We start from the raw sequence: 16773 nt of genomic DNA on the forward strand, positions 1-16773 counted from the left end.
CAATGTAATCTTGACAAAATGATACCGAAAGGATATGGTAATAAACATACAAGATTAAGAGGAACCACTGGATATTCATATCAAAAGATAAGAACAATATCGAAGTGTAGTTCATACCAATATGGTGACGGCCTCCTTGACTACCCCTGCTATTGTGACTGTGGCTGCACCGGTTACTAAGACCAAAAAATATTCAGTTAACACCTGGAACAAGAAAAAATATCATATAGTTGCCTGTTGAGACTATAAGTTTTAAGCAGAAGAGAAAGAAAAGAGAAGAAGAAAGATTATTAACAATATGGACACATTAGTCTAATAGAACATGATGTGTTTACAAGAGAGGAATACTATCTCTATTTATAACGAAGTGAAATCCTAATCCTAATTAAAGATTAAGGAAATGAGTGACATAATCAATCAGAAACCAAGAATTTATCAATAGAATTAAGAGTTATGAATTCATCGAAGCAAGGCAGCAACTAGAGTTTAGTGACATAATCCTAATCCTAACATAAACAATATCAACTTCAGAAATTACAAGGACAAATGGAAAAACAAAGAGACTTTTCCAAGAATGATTTATACAACTGAAGTTTACATCATAGAAATGAAGCACAAGGAAGATTGGATATATAACTGAAATTTTTCCCCGGAAAAGACAAACTGATTGGTTGATAGCTGCATTCAGAATTATAATCATATATTCACATAAAAACAGAAAACAAAGAAAAATCCATGGAAGAAGATGAAAATGCTAGGTTGAACCTATAAAATAAAAAATCCTGATTGTTTTGAAACACCACAATAATACAAGGAAATAGAAAGTACCTTTTAGAAAGCTGATGCCAAAATTAGCGACTTTACTGCAAGAAATGTCAAGACTCTCCAAACACGCCAACTCTGGAAGCAAATTGAATAAAATACATTGTTCTGTTAATCATTGAACCATGTGTTGACTAAGACAACAATGACTATACTTCCATATTAAGCTATATAAAATGCACATGTTTAACACCATGGACTATTCCACTGTATAATCTTTCCGTAGAGAACTACCCATTAGAAGAAAAAAATGAATATAAAGTTAGCCAATACAATGAATTTAATGAAATATATAAAAGCACGGGATGATATATTTAATTAAGCCAAAGAGAAATTAACAAAGGCCTTACAACATTTCAAGGAAGCAATATCGAAAATAACACAACTGGCAAATAAGTTAATTCAGGGGTACATCTAAACTCCCCCAAAAATAATTGGGATAGGATCTTGTAGTTCCTGTATTTGTTGTTGTTAATTACTTAGTTATCTTATGTAATAGTACTGTGCAGGAGAAGATGGCAAAAATTGAGTTTTTATCACCAGTGGTGAAGTCTCTAACAAGAGATGTAGAAGAGAGGAGGGAAGCAGTTTTAACATGGCAGGAGCAATTTTACCATGGCAAGTTTTCATCTTCCACTCAATGAACAATTTATTAAATCAACCACAGCAAAACACAATATAACAATCAAAAGGTAGAGAACAACACCAAAACAATAATTTATCAAATTAACAAGTTAATAAGATCAATTAAAACTGAAAATCAAAATAACAAGAACAATTAATATTTTAAACTACAGCAAACTAACAACAAAATAAGAATTAGAAAACATACTAACCATGAAAACAACAATAAAAAAAACAATAACTGAATAATTAATACAAGAAAGAACAAGAAGAAGCAAAAAAATCACCCTAGGATGGAGTAGTTATGAAATTCAATCAGTACAGGGAAAGGGAGGAGCTTGAAATCGCGACGGAGATGGCTGAATAGAGGCAGACAATGGCGGAACGGTGGCTGAAAGGCCGCGGAACAGAGGCTGAACAGAAGGCTCGAACACATAGCGAAGAGGACTGAACAGAAGGCTAAGCAGCTCGAACAAGGGTTGGCCGAAAAGGGTAGAACAAGGGTTGGCCAAAAAATAGACGCAGAAGCTTGGCCAAAAAGGAGGCGGATGCGCGGCGAACAAAGGCGACGTTGCGCCAAAGCTGTAGCAGTGGCGGTGGCTAGACATTGAGGAACGGCAACGAGAGATGGCTGCTTCGGTGCTTCCTCCAAGCTACGTTCGAGTTCTCTTCTGTCTTCTCTGTGTTCTTCAGTGTGTTCGTTCAGAGGCCAGAGAGAGGGAAGTGAGGGAGTGAGGAGGAACTCGATGAGAGGAAGGAGGAGAGTGGCTGAGTGAGACTGTGAGAGGGGAGAGGCTAAGAAGGTGCTGCGCATTTTGGTTACTGCTTAGGGTTCCTCTAACCAGTGCCACCGTTTTGAGATAATTTTAGAAAATCGGTCGGGTCCCGGTTCGATTCGACCGACCGTTTTTGATTGGTTCGACGGTCCAACGACGGTTTCTGAATCTTTCGGTTTTCATATATGACCGATTCATTTTTTATACCGGTTCACGGTTCGACTGACATGTTCGAACCAGTTTTCAGAATCTTAGTCCAAACCGCTTTTCCCTTCGGTTCACGATTTGACCGGTTCGACCAGTCGATTCGAACCGTTTTCAGAACTTTGCGTTTTTTCCTTATTCTAAAAATCCGGCCAGGTGACGGTTCGGTTCGATCGACCAGTTCTTGGCCGGTTTGACGGTTCAATTGCGGTTTTTGAAATTGGGGTTTTAACATTTGTCCGATTTTTTTTGTAGCGGTTCATGGTTCAACCGGTTCAACCGGCCGATTCGAACCAATTTTCAGAAGATAGATTATAACCATTCTCTCATGTTGTTTTTATTTTAAAATGCTTAATATATTTTAGTATCAAATTTTCAATTAAGCTTACAACACAGAAGTGGTTCAAGGAATCAAAATGCTAGAGTGAAAATTAAGCTTCACATAAATTCAACTATAATCGAACTAAAGATAGAAACATTAATTTTCAACAAGAGTCCATAAAAAATATAGTGTATAATAATTTTTTAAGTAAAAGAGATGAAACTAACAAGTCTTAGTAGTTAATATAAACTAAACATGACTACATGACAATTACGATTATTTAATTTTTGTTTGACTCCTTTTGTTTATACTTATTGTAATTTCTGGTAGCATATTCAATAATATTACTCAGCATCAAGTTGTGGGGCTTTAATTAGAATCAAATCCAACATAAGTCGCATCCTTGTACCATCATTAACCTGAAAAATATAAATATTTTAGGTTACCAACAAAACCATACACATTAGCAATTGAAGTACTATTTTTTTAACAAAAAAATTACATTTATTGTATAACTATACGTCTTCCTGTAGTTTGTTATCTAGGTTGCCACCCATACCCCACAATCATTACTATGTTAAATAAGACGCGGTTAGCTTATGCAGATAAAAAATTGAAAAAGGAAAACACAAATACAGATATTCCTTACGAGCCAGGAGCTTGTTCTCCTATTTCTAGCATATTCACAAATGCAAAATCAAGTATCCTTGGCCTGAACGGAGTGTTGTATTTATAGAACGAGTCATACTTGAGCATATCTTCCAGATATTTTGCCTATTTATATAGGAAAAAAATTAAATAAAGGACGATATTTGAAACCTAAAAAAATGTCATAAAAGTGAAAATGGGAAAAGTTAATTTACCAGCTTTACTATACTCGATCTCTTTTGCTCTTTATCTGTAGCAATTGGTAGGGAGTCTAGCAGAATTGTTGATGATTGCATAAATAAAAAATAACCAGATACCAATGTGTGTTGTTCTCGTTGACAGGTAAAAAATCTAGTACCAACTTTCACGTATTAGAATATTACTAGATACAATTTTAAAAAAAAAATAAAAGGTATAGATCAGTTCATAAAGATAAATGCCATTAAATAATAAAAAAATAAAAATACAATAAATCATATACCCTTTTTAGACCTTCATCAACTTTTCCCATAAATTCTTTTTTATAATATTTCAATAGAACTTCAATTTTGGTATCATATTGCAGTATGAATTACTGAATTTAATAGATAGGGGCTAAGTCAGTGACACCAATTAAGTAATAAGATAAAATAAATAAAAACGGTAACAAGCCTGAAAAAGACATTGCGTACCAAAAACACAGCTGGCAAATACCAATGTGTTTGACATCCTATTTCTTTCTCCTGCATGATTAGCATAGTAGCCACCAAATCCAACACCTATGTGGTAAATAATAAATATATTAGGAATTAAAGTATAATAGAGATAGCAGTTTAATTATGCACTTACATCCTCATGTACCCACTCCTTGGGAATTAATGACTTGAAATTGCCACGAGTTCCGCTAAATTTGTTTGTTGTCATCAATACCTCATCAATACAAATACAAATCACATTAATATTAAATTATTTTTTAAATTTTCGTAGATAGATAATGAGATATTTAACCTTCTTTTATTTGGTGCAAACACATAGGTTGCCATTTAATATCTAAGTCATCCAAATCCATGTATGCAGGAGGCTTAAATAAAATCGGGATTCACTGCAAAAAAAATGGTGATATCACTAAGTTATGTAACCGTAGAGGATTCATGCGAATGCTTGTGATATGAGAACTTACAGATGGCCATTCATTTCTCTGTTTATTGTGCTCGATTTTTTTCTGGTTTAGGGTAGGCATGCTAATAGAATATCCACTTGGTGTACTCTTTTTTAAGAGTGCCTTTTGCTCCTCGGTTAGAGATTTGTGTGAGGTCCCTGGTGGAGTTTTTTTATTTTTTGAAAAGTTGTCTTTAATGGAGGCAGCATTCACACCGACCTTATTTTCAGACAAATGTAAATTCCAGACAATTCTTCTCTTGGACGTAGATATCTTCTTATCGCATACACTTGTCTATTTTGATGACTTTTTATTTGCACCAGAGTCAGACTGATGATGTTGTGGAGACTTTAGCAGTTTAAGAATTTTATCTGTATCTCTTCGATTAGTAGATTGAAAAGGATATAAGAGAGTAGGAGGCTAAAAATTTGTGACAGTTGGACCTACAATAAATGATGGTGAGAATATGTTGTATAGTGATGGATGCATGGTTGTCGGATATTGGTTAGAATATACTGCAGCAGTATGAAATCCGGGGTACATAGAATACAAAAATTGGAGTATGTGAGGTATATGGTTCAAGTACGAATAATGTAAGAGTTGGTTATCAATAGCATTAATGTTAACATCCCTTGTGTCTCTCTTGTTCTCGCTACGTTGAGGTGATCCAGATGATTCTCGCTTACCCATATCAAACACTCAAGCATATATGTAACACAATTAGAATTATAATATAAATACAATTTGCTAATGATATGCTGAGAAGTGTTTTTATATATAGAATAAAATTTTGTTTGTTTATTCTTTATTATTGAAAAATATCTTTCAAAAAGGTTTTATTATTTTTTATATATATATCATATAATATAATTATAAAGAATGTGTATCTATGATTGTAATTTAAAAAAGATTTACTCTTTAAAGTGGATGAATCAGTTGGATTTCTCCCAAACCTTACATATTTGAGAGCTTCAAAGTGCACTAAGTTAAGAAAGTTTCTTTCAAGAATTTGTCTGCCTTCACTGGAGCACCTTTCCTTTAACTGTTGTAGAAGACTTGGACTCTTCCCAGACATAGTGGGAAAGATGGATAAGCTATTAAAGATTTGTTTGAAAGCTACTTCTATCCAAGAGCTTCCAGATTCCTTTGATGATCTTGTAGGACTTCGCTATTTAGATTTGACAAGTTGCGAGAAACTTAGTTATCTTCCAAGAAGCTTATTTATGCTGCCAACTTTTGTCACATTGAAAGTTGGAGGACGCCCTCAACTTGGTGGATCATTTGCAAGATTCAGAGAAAGCCTTTCAACTACTGCAGAGAGCCGTCCAAGTTTAAAAACTCTGCATTTCAGCCATGCAAGTTTATGTGATGAAGATCTTCATGTAATTATACAGAGTTTTTCCAAACTTGGAAGTCTTAAATGTTTCATCAAACAAATTTGTGTCTATTCCAGCTGCGTTCAAGAATCGTCCTACTTGACAAGTTTGGATTTGAGTTACTGCCTAAATCTTCAAGAAATTCCAAAACTTCCCTCTAGTGTTAGGAAAGTTGATCTGAGACACTGCAATTCCTTAAGTGCAAACACAACAAGTATGCTATGGTCACAGGTTTGTTACTTTTAATCATTTCAAATCTTTTTAACCAAAATAATGATTAAAAAGAAGAGAGAGAAAAATACTGAAGCAATATTCTTCTACAAATAGAGCCATCGGATGTACGACGTCAGAGAAATAGTTATAAACTTGCCATGGCTGTTACTCTGAGAAGTGCAGAGGTGTTACATACATAGATTAAATGAACCAATATGTATTAGAGACTCTGAGAAGCATATATAGACTTTGAGAACCAATATGACTTGTAAATTAGATGTAAGCTTTTGAATTTCTTATTATTTGAGGATGTGAATAAATTGTGTTGGTCCTCAACCATGAACATTTATATAGATGGAAGGATATGTTATGAATATGTAGCTACTTGAATGATTGGTTGATGAAGGCTATGAGATGGGACCTATTAGGAAACAATGGCATGTAGAGATAACATGGTATTGTCTTAAAGAACTTTCATGTGTACCAACTTCTTATTCCACATAATTCAAGGTCCTCATTATAGAGGGTAGGCAAAAAAATTGTAACTTATTAGAAATGTTATTGATAAATTAATCATTAACTTGTATTTTATTCGATGCTGCAGACACTTGCTATTATCCATGAAAATTCAATTGGAGTACTAGGCAGTCCTTTAGAATCTTGTTGAAATTACAAATGTCTTTGTTGAGAAAGACGTAGAAAGCTATGCTTGATTACTATGTTTCAGGGGAATGGCAAATTTGATTCTATTAGAGCTGGATGAGCCAGATAAATAGGTTTATAGGCATTACAATTTACCATCATGTAACAAGCTGTACTTGATTGTACTTGAGAAGTAGATGTGACCGGCGACTTAACTTTTGTGTAAGGAGAAGTTTATGGGATGACATTTCTTTCTGTTTTTATTTTCTGGTCAATGTGGCATGTTCATATGGAGCTTGTATCCAATTTTCAGCTCAGAAAACTCGGGAATTCTATTTGAGTTGCCCTTCTAGTGAGATAATTAAGTAGTGAAACTCTATTTCTAATGTACTGGTGTCATCATTTGTTGGAGTTTTCCATTTTAAATTCTTCAATAATGTCTTTCATTTAAAGTAATCTTATTCAAGGCACCATCCAATGCCAAAAGTTGAGATTTGAGTCTTAGTTAATTTGGTTCCACATTAATTTGAATAATTAGAAATGTCTTATTGGTTTCAATATCCAATTCATGTACATACTATTTTATTTTGAATTTAATCTTTATACAACAAATTTTTTGAAGTTATCCCATTTTCCCCTTTTAATTTTATTCTTGTTATTCTTTATTGTGATAATGATAGTTATTATGATATATGAGAATAGTATTACCCAAAATAAAAAATGCAAAAGCTGGTGAGAAAAAAAAAGATTATTGAAAAGAGTAATTTGGATAAGAATGCCAAATACAAATATGACCATTTGGATAAGAATGCTTTCCAATCGAAGTTCTAACACAAGGACATAACCAACAGAAATTTGATTTTATATTTTGATAAGTAAAAAGAGCGCTAAGTTTTCATCAATTATGCACTTCACTACTTAATTTCCAAGCATTCGAAAACCTAAACTGTTCATTTTTTTCACATAAGCAAATGCACTGATTAAGCATGGATTAATCAAAATTAAACAGCACTAAATCCATAGCAAGGGGATCAAAACTCGTGATAGATTCCTGAAAATAATCAAGTGATCGATCATATGACAAGAACAAAGCATTACTTACATGAAGGTTGAAGATATGCAAGATAACACAATAAATATATAGAGCACCATATGTAATCAACAAACTGAACAAAGATCACAAAATACAAGCAAAGCAGGATGGATCTCATAAAACATTCTAGTTAAGTACTCTTGCTTCTTGAATTAAAATATTTTTCTTCAACTACATATTCTACACCCTGTACAAATTAAACCCAAGATATTTAAACACTAAAATTAGTCCAATAAGCCAATTTTCCTTTTTCTTTAATATGCTTACATTGCATAAACTATTTCCCCACTGTTATCGATATCAAGGTTAGGATCATCGAGCTCTAAGTCTTCGTCCATGTCGTCAATATCCAAGCTGCCGTTAAGATAATGGTTTAGAGACTGAGTTCTGGCTGCAGGAATTGTAGCCTCGGCAATTAACTGCATGATTTCTTCAATGCTCTGCATTGGTTGTTCAGGCTCCTCAAACTGGGTGTTTGTATAGTCAACCATGAGATCAGCTGGGAGGTTCTTCAAGAACCATGGATGGTTTCTAATCTCAGGAATGTTTATTCTCTGCTTTTAAAAGAACATTAGTTTCCAACTGCAATGTTAATGCCACATGTGCACGGTAACAAGAGAAGAAAAGAAAGAAAATGCGGCAAAATTGTAGATTAGAACATTTAAAATCCAATTCAGCTGTCTAAGAAAAAATATCATAATAGAAACTGACTTGCGTAGGGTCAGCGACAAAGATCCTTGAGACCAGATGACGGCATTCAGGTGATATGTTAATACTGTCAGGAATTTAGTACTGGATTTCAAAATTCTCTGCAAGCAAAAATCAACAGTTTTAGAAAAGGAATTCAATGATATTGCCGCATTAACCAGAAAGGATGCAAAAGGCTACATGAGTTGTCTTCTGGAAATTTTTGGTTCATCTGGATCCTGAAAAGGGTATGAGCCCACCAACATGACATATAAGGTCAAACCACAAGACCATACATCCGCAATCTGAGCCATAATCGAGAAGCAGCATCAGTGTAAAGCATTAGTAAAGAAGAAAACAATGCTAGCCAGCCTATGAATGCAGTTATTGTGCATTAACATCTAATATTTGAAGTATGACAAGCATAGAATCACTTGTACTATGCTGAAGGTTATATAGTAGATCTTTATGCAGTGGCGATCCAATTATATTAAACAAAACAAGTGGATGATAGCATGATGCTAAACAAGTGAACAAGACATATAATGCTTTCCTTGAAAATAAGTTGGCATATTGTACCAATTAGCAGATGGATGTGTTCGGAAGGTGTAATAAGATGGAAATAAAAAATATGCAGACACATAAGCTAATCAAAGTACATCTCAATTGGAAATTATTAGAATTTCACAGTGATATATTTATTTGGCCTCATAGCAGCGAAATACCTTGCCATCATATTCCTTCCTGAGTAGAACTTCCGGAGCAATGTATGCAGGGGTACCAACTTTAGATTTTGGTTGTGAATGTAGCACTAAGGATTGCGAAAGAAAAATAGCAAAGATTTGTGTTATAGATATCACAAATTTTATCAGAGAAATAAATTTGCTTGATCTTGGAGGAAATGGAAATTTCAATTAACTGAAGATTTTTAAAAGATAAAAGTAGCAAGAAAAAAGAGGCCAACCTTAGAATACCCAAAATCACATATCTTTAATCAAGGAGCTGGACTGCCATCTAGTAATGTGTTCTCTAACTTCAATTCACGATGGCATACATGCTGCATTAAAGAAGATAAACAGAGAAATTCAGGTTAGACTTCTCGCCTATATATTTTGTAAAACAAATGCACGGAAGTTCCAAACTTGATACCACTGCATGACAATAGCTAACCCCTGAGATAAGTTGTTGGAAGAAGAAGCGCGCCTGAAATGAAAAATAATTAATAATAGGCATTATATAACATATAATGGCAACAGCAGTATGATGCAACTAAACAAAATGCAGTAGATAAGAACTTCATCCTCATTGAACCGTCCTGCATTGCATATTCACTCAAATAGCTCTCCACCAGCAGCATATTCCATCACAATAGACAAATGTGTAGGGGTTAATATGACCTATACTCGCCCAGTAAGATAACTTATCAAATTACAGCTTAAGTAGGACTAAATAGAACAATTCATTGGGAGTATACAGATAGCAGACCTTTTTGAATCTAACAATATTTGGATGCCTCAGTGATCTGTGATTTATAATTTCCCTTCTCACATTTTCATCTATCTGTTAAGAGAAATTGAAGTTAATAACTTAACATCAATTCATTCAATAGCACCACAAGATCAGTTAATTATGTCCAATATCAATTGCATTTACCAACAAATCTTTCAAAATCGTACTTATTGCAGAGTAATCTCAGCTTAAAACTATGATACAAATCAACAAAAGCTTTCAAGTAACAAAAATAAGCAATAAAGGGATGATCTTTGACATTAAAATTGAAAGTCAATAACTCAACTGCCAAATCATGAGTTCATGACCCACACTAATACACACAAACCAAACACACCGCAATAACAATTAATAGACAATAACAAAAAGAGGAATCAGAAAGAAATTCGAAGCTCAAACCTTGTCACCTCTCTCAATATATTTGATAGCAACAAGCTCATTAGTGTGCTTATTTGAGTATAATGATAACAATAATAACAGTAATAATTATGAGAAAAAATACTTATTCTTGGATGCAGGAACAACCTTATTTTAGAGATGCAAGGCAATTATGTCAATCACCAGAGTGAAAAGCTGTATAAGACTAAAGAAGAGTGGTTTAGACATTAAATCATAACTAAGTAACTAACAACATTGAATTAGGCAGCAAGAGACAGAAAAAGACATCCATGATCAAGCTACCAGTTAGTGTATTCCTGATCAAATGAATGATAGTATAATCAAACCTTTTCTTGTTTAAGTGGAGATTCTTCGCTCATAGTTCTTCAATTTGGAGGTGTGGTTGTGATCTTAGCTCTCAAGTAGAACTGCCACAAAGTCTGTAAACGAGTATCACTGATTTCATTTTGTTGATGTGTCTATGTCCTTGTACAATGCAAGAGTCGTGTATGTATGCTTCTTAGTGCTTGTAAGTTTTGAGACTTCTTTGTAGCTTTGATTTGAATACTTATTCTTAGGCTGAAAAACAAATTTTGTATTATACTGTAAAATACTGGTTAAGTATCTTGCCTATGAACCGTGAAGGCATAAATATATAGAATCTAACAAGAAGGCATCTTTATAGGCAAATACTATAGTTGTTGATTCAATAGAAGTGAAGAATCACACACTATTAATCACTCAATTTATTAGGAAACCATGTGTTATTATTATTTTTTATCACAAGTACAAGAACCAGTTTGCAGCAATGTTAAAAGAGATCATTACAAATTTTGCTACAAATGTTTTACTGCACAACAGCATCGACAGATTAAAATGTTCATCACACGTACAAGGACAAGCAAATTTGGCCCAAAATTTCTCACATCCCCACCAATCATTCTGGACGTGACTTGTTTTGCAGTGCAATACTTGTCTCAAGATTGCTTGAGTGATAAGCGAAAACATAATTTGCATTATTTTCTTTCATTCGTGGTGATTGCTATTATAATCTTGCCTAAGAAAAATACTTACTTGGTAATTGCTATGCATGCTACACAAATCTCTCTTGCATTATGCACATGGACATCAAGTCTTTAATGTGTTGTGAATTGTGATTTTTTAGCACTTCATGTCTTATTGATCCTTACTTAGTTCTCTTCATCAAACAGAGTGGTAATAAAGCTTACTGCATTGCTGGAGAAAAAAATAAATTAAAAAAAGACTTACGACACAGTTAAAGCGCTGTCGTAGCAAGAAAACTAAAATTCTTCAAGCATTATGTCCAATGCATGTAGTTATGAGAGACAAGGACCTGATGCAACCATGCTTCAAGACTCAAACCGGTATTCCTATGTACTCTACATCATTTGCATTTTAATAAAAAAGTTATTTACTTATTTAATTTTTTTGCTGTCATAGAACATCACATAAAGTTTTGTTTAGTAGTACCATATTTTGAACCAAGACCATTGTTTTGTATAATACACCAAAAGGTTTTGGAATCAAAAGCAAAATTAAGGGAAAAGCAAAGAAATTTAAAAATTCATTTCATCCTACAAAATGAGAACCTTTAATAGAAATTGCAGATATGTATTGTAGACATGTACCCATATTTATGAAAATTCTCAGTTTAATTTTTGGCCGATCAATCGGTAATGGTCTTTGACTACAATACTTAGGAACAAACCAGAATTAACTCAAGAACAGGATAGAAAAACAAATAGAAGCAGTGAAAAATCAGACAAAAAAAATCAAGAACCAACCTGAGTCAGAGGCTCCATTCTTGATGATGCAGACAGAGAGTGGCAGAGTGTAGGGAGGAGTGGAGGAAGACGCGGTGGCTGCCAGAAAGGAAGAGGCGCTGGACGACGACGGCTGGACGGGGCTCGACGATGGAGGACGAAGGGGCATTCAAAGAACTTCCATAGAGGAGAAAGACGCAGCGTTTGCCGAGTTGAGTGATTTAGCCTTCCTTCTTCTTTAGGTTCTTTAAATTCTGTGGGTGGCTAGCTACCGAGATCAATGCATTCAATTATTGCTAGAGTTTTGCCGTTTTGGTGTGCTTCAGAGAGGAGGGGGCACGAATGATATTAGGAGAAGATGAAGAACATATTATTTTTTATTTTTTATTTTTTTGATATCTTTTGCTTTGCTTCAGAGGGGGATGAATGATTAGGGGAATTGGAGAAGACGAAGAACGATTGATTTTTGTTTTTTTATATATTTTTGTTTTGTTGTTTAAATTAATTAAAACTATAAAATTAGGATTAATTGAATTCTAAAGTTTGATTAATTTAAAAGGGTATTTTTGTCTAATCAAATAAAGTAAGGATGTTTAAGATTTTTTATAAAATTAAATAAAAAATATATTTTTATTTTTATTTAATTAAAGGGGTGTATTAGTAAAAGTGGTGATATAATACATATTTAAAAAATAAAAAATGAAATGCTAATGTGAAAAATAAATTCCACGTGACTTGTTACTATTTGTCCATATTTTAAACGTATCAGTACATATGAATTTATCATCGTACCATAGCAAACATCTTTTTTTATATGATTTACTGTTGTGAGTTACGCTGGGTTATGGTGATTAAGGGTAATTTACACTGTTATGACGGCATAACATTTTGGAATTTAGGGGAAAGAAATCGCACTGTCCAATTTTTTAAAGAAAGAGAAAGAAACACAAATTGGACGGTCTGATTTGTGTGAGCAAGAATTTTGTGTTGCATGAAATCGGATCCACCGATTTCTGGGTCACAAAATTTTTTTTAATCCAAGATTACATTAATCGCACCCACCGATTTCTAGGTCACAATTTTTTTTAATCCGAGGGTACACTAATCGGACTCAGCGATTTTTGGTGGGCAAATTTTTTTTAATCCGAGAGTACACTAATCGAACCCAGCTATTTGTGTTGCGGAAAAAATTTGAGTTGATAGCACGCGGTCGGTCCGTCCGATTTAATTGTAATGCATACATAACACTATAAGAAAAATACCCATTCAGCCACAATTTTTTTAAGCTATATTTGAAAAACGTAGCCTATTCTATGCTTTTCTTCGTGTTGCCTTTTTATAAGAGAAAATGATAACAATTGTGGCATCATTTAAAAAGTATAGCCTTAGGTATTATAGAAATCACTTATAAAGCGTAGTCGTAGGTTGATATCTATAGGTTCACTTTTTGTATCAAAGAGGACGCTTTTAGAGGGTAGCCTATTTATTAAGTTTTGGGTGCGTTTTAAAAGTGATGCCTAATATATCTAGAGCCAAAAACTTGACACTTGGTGAATTTTTTCCCTCTTACATTTTTCGCACGCACACTCAACTCACACACTTAGTGAAATTTTTACCCATTCGCTCCAAGCTCATCATCACTTTTTGGAGAAGAAAACCCTTTCAGAGAATCCTTTCAGAGAATAAATTTTTACCCAAACCTCCACTATCGTCGCACCCGCCCTCTCACTATCGTCACACCCCAGTCACCACTCACCCCCACTCACCAGTCACCGCCACACATCACTCACCACTCACCACTGACCGTCACTCCTCTTTGCCTTCCTGCACTGATCGTCGCTGCGCTGCCCATACCATCGTTGATCTCTGCACTTCTCGTCGTCCTTTTTGTGCTCACGTCGTCAATAAGGTATGTATTAATTTCCATTAGATTCTGAAATTTGAGGGGTTTAGGGTTCTGATTTTAGAAATTGGTTTCCCTCGGTAATCACAAACACAACAACTATGCTCTTACGTATTTCTTGTATTTCAAATTTGAGAGTAACTAAGTTGATGCATGAGCCAGATACGCCATTTTTTAGTTGAAATTGTACTTGTTATTACATCAAACAATATTTAATGTGATGTCTATATTGATGCTTTGCATTGTTCTGGTTTCTAGCTAATATTGTCTGCTCCTAACGATTATACTTATTTTTCCAACTACTTTTCATCCAACCTGTAAACAAAACTCAATAAATTGTAGTGTTAGTGTGGTGAGATCACACACAGAAGGTCCTAGAATCTATTCTATAGGAATCCCTCCATCTAACATTGGTGAGAAATTTGGTTAACTACTGAAAATCAGAAGAGGAACTGATGTTAGTTTTGAAGTGAATGGAGAAATTTTTGCGGTCCATAAATTGGTACTAGCTGCACGGTCACCCGTTTTCAGAGCCCAAATTTTTGGTCCTATGAAAGATCAGAATACTAATTGTATAAACACTGTGGCTACGACTTTAGCATTATTAGAGCAGCGTCAATGTTTTCAGCTGAAAGCAGTTTGTCTCAAGTTTATTGCAACCTCTGAAAACTATCTACTGGACTGTTTTATTGAAGTAGCTACCGAAACTTAAGGCAATGAAAGAATCTGTTTCAACAAAACCTGCTATCTTTGCCATGTCTAACCCCACCATGAATGTTTTTAATTTTGACATTGTCATTGGTGTACCTGGACAGTTGAGTGCACTGCTATTGATGCTTTTAAGCATGCCGGAGGAGATATCGTATTTGGAAGTGAAAACCCTTTCGAAAATGTATATATTAGTAATTAGCTCTCATTGGTTTTGAGTTGAGGTTTCTTGTCTACTTTACATTTTTCCTTAGCTGTGAAGAAACATTTGATTAAAATTTTATGCAGGTAATGGAAAAGTGGGTCATGTAAATCAAGCCAACATGTATCTGTTCCTAGGGTAGGACATGCTTTCAGCTTTCTTGTGTCTTATAAATTTTCATGATCATTCTTATGGTTGGAAATTTTGATTTAGTCTTTCATTTTAAACTTTCTATTTTAGAATTGGTCTAGGATCACTTTTGTCAGGTGCTCGGCTAATAACAAATGGAATGTTACAGGCTGCTGCTGAATGGTATGCGCATGTTAATGTGGACTACTTTTATTAGCATTCATGGAAGTTTGGCAGAATCTCTTTATTTGATATTTATAGTGTTGCATTCTAGAATTCACTAAGCTGCTAAAACCTAAAGCGATTAAGCATATTGTCCTTGTTTTACATGCTCAAACATTTATCTGTTTACATTTCTTTGATGGATCAAACAACACCATATTTCTATGCTGTAAACCATATCCATTGTTTAACCCATGATAATTTGTGGCATCTTCTTGCATTCATGATGACATGCATTCAATCTTTTAAAATAAAATACTAACAATACTGTCTTTTTCACAGCCTTGCTTCATACATGTTAGAGGAAGATATCTCAAAAGGAATCTTGTATCCATCCGTTGATAGGTAATATTTTCGTCACTTGGTATATTTGATTTTTCATTTTTGCTTTGTTGATTGATTGTTCTTATAGCTGATATTATTGGCATTCTCTGATCAATACTTGTGGTTGCTGTAGCATTCGAAATGTAACAACAGAGGTTGGTGCTGCTGTTTTTCGAGCAGCAGTTGAAGACAACTTGGCAGAAGGGCATGGTGATGTAGGGCCCAAGAAACTTGCAAAAATGTCAAAAGTATATGAAATCTTCATTTACACGCTTTATATGATACTAGTTGATATGTTATAGTCTGTAAATTAAATTATTAAATACTATTATTTTATTATGAAAATTAGTTATATGATTAGTAGTAGAAGTTATTAGAGGTTAGGGATACGAGCCATTTTTAGCATCAGAAATTGGACACCAAATCTTAATCCCATTTGCATATACTATCTATGTTGAATGAGTTGCCTAAGATTAACAGTTAAAGTTTACATCCAAATATGGCAAATTAAGTTGTTTGTGATAAAAGAGATAACATACCTCATGTCACACAGTATCTTATGTTGTATACAATGTTTTTCCAAACTTGGCAAGGTGTTGAAGTTCTAACAAAACTTGATAGTTTGTACTATTAGTCTTTTAGTACCCTATTTTATATTATCAAGCCTTATCTTATCAGATGTGGTTTACAATGGTTGCAGGAGGAGACGGTGGAGTACGTCGCAAGAAATATGTGGTACCCTGTGTATTCTTCTCTTGTTCATGAAAAATAGAAGTCTCGTTCTCGTCTCTCATGTAGAATTTTTTTGAAGACCTTGTTCAAGTGCTCTCTATTTTTTGCTGAGAAATGTTTTTAGCATTCATTTTGCTTTGTATGGAGTCAACACACAACTTTCTATTATAATGGTTCCCTTTTTATAATGCTTACCTTTTTGAATATATTAATTCTATATGCTTATTTTAGTGTGAGATGTATACATTTTTACAATTAACTTCATTTTAATACTTTTAAATCATTATTATAAATATATTTTGGTTAGAGTTAATTTTTATTATTTAAAGAAATTATT

The 16773-nt window shown here is 33.9% G+C and overlaps 1 protein-coding gene and 3 long non-coding RNA genes across 4 annotated transcripts in view; 2 read left to right on the top strand and 2 right to left on the bottom strand.

Annotated features, from left to right (window-relative positions):
* The window catches only part of LOC140174215 (uncharacterized), a 268666-nt gene extending 263151 nt beyond the window's left edge, over positions 1-5515 (top strand). The window contains exon 3 of the long non-coding RNA XR_011863454.1: positions 5504-5515. This is a non-coding gene — a long non-coding RNA (uncharacterized lncRNA). The remainder of the gene's footprint in view (positions 1-5503) is intronic.
* A 2435-nt stretch (positions 5516-7950) lies between these two features.
* Positions 7951-8667, bottom strand: LOC140173001 (uncharacterized). The gene is made up of 2 exons (XR_011863456.1): positions 8570-8667; positions 7951-8412 (listed from the first exon to the last, which is right to left on the bottom strand). It is a non-coding gene; the product is annotated as an uncharacterized lncRNA (long non-coding RNA).
* Positions 8668-9509: 842 nt separating this feature from the next.
* Positions 9510-10264, bottom strand: LOC112704045 (uncharacterized). Its single transcript, XR_011863455.1, has 3 exons — positions 10031-10264; positions 9695-9942; positions 9510-9602 (listed from the first exon to the last, which is right to left on the bottom strand). It is a non-coding gene; the product is annotated as an uncharacterized lncRNA (long non-coding RNA).
* Positions 10265-14737: 4473 nt separating this feature from the next.
* LOC112701303 (NAD-dependent malic enzyme 2, mitochondrial-like) lies at positions 14738-16476 on the top strand. The gene is made up of 8 exons (XM_025752079.1): positions 14738-14767; positions 14818-14895; positions 14940-15021; positions 15116-15167; positions 15270-15341; positions 15663-15725; positions 15838-15952; positions 16405-16476. The coding sequence occupies exons 1-8, from the start codon at positions 14738-14740 to the stop codon at positions 16474-16476; spliced, it is 564 nt and encodes a 187-aa protein (XP_025607864.1).
* The last annotated feature ends 297 nt before the right edge of the window (positions 16477-16773 follow it).

This window comes from Arachis hypogaea, chromosome 7 (genome assembly GCF_003086295.3).
Source record: "Arachis hypogaea cultivar Tifrunner chromosome 7, arahy.Tifrunner.gnm2.J5K5, whole genome shotgun sequence".
In the NCBI taxonomy this organism is placed as follows: domain Eukaryota; kingdom Viridiplantae; phylum Streptophyta; class Magnoliopsida; order Fabales; family Fabaceae; genus Arachis; species Arachis hypogaea.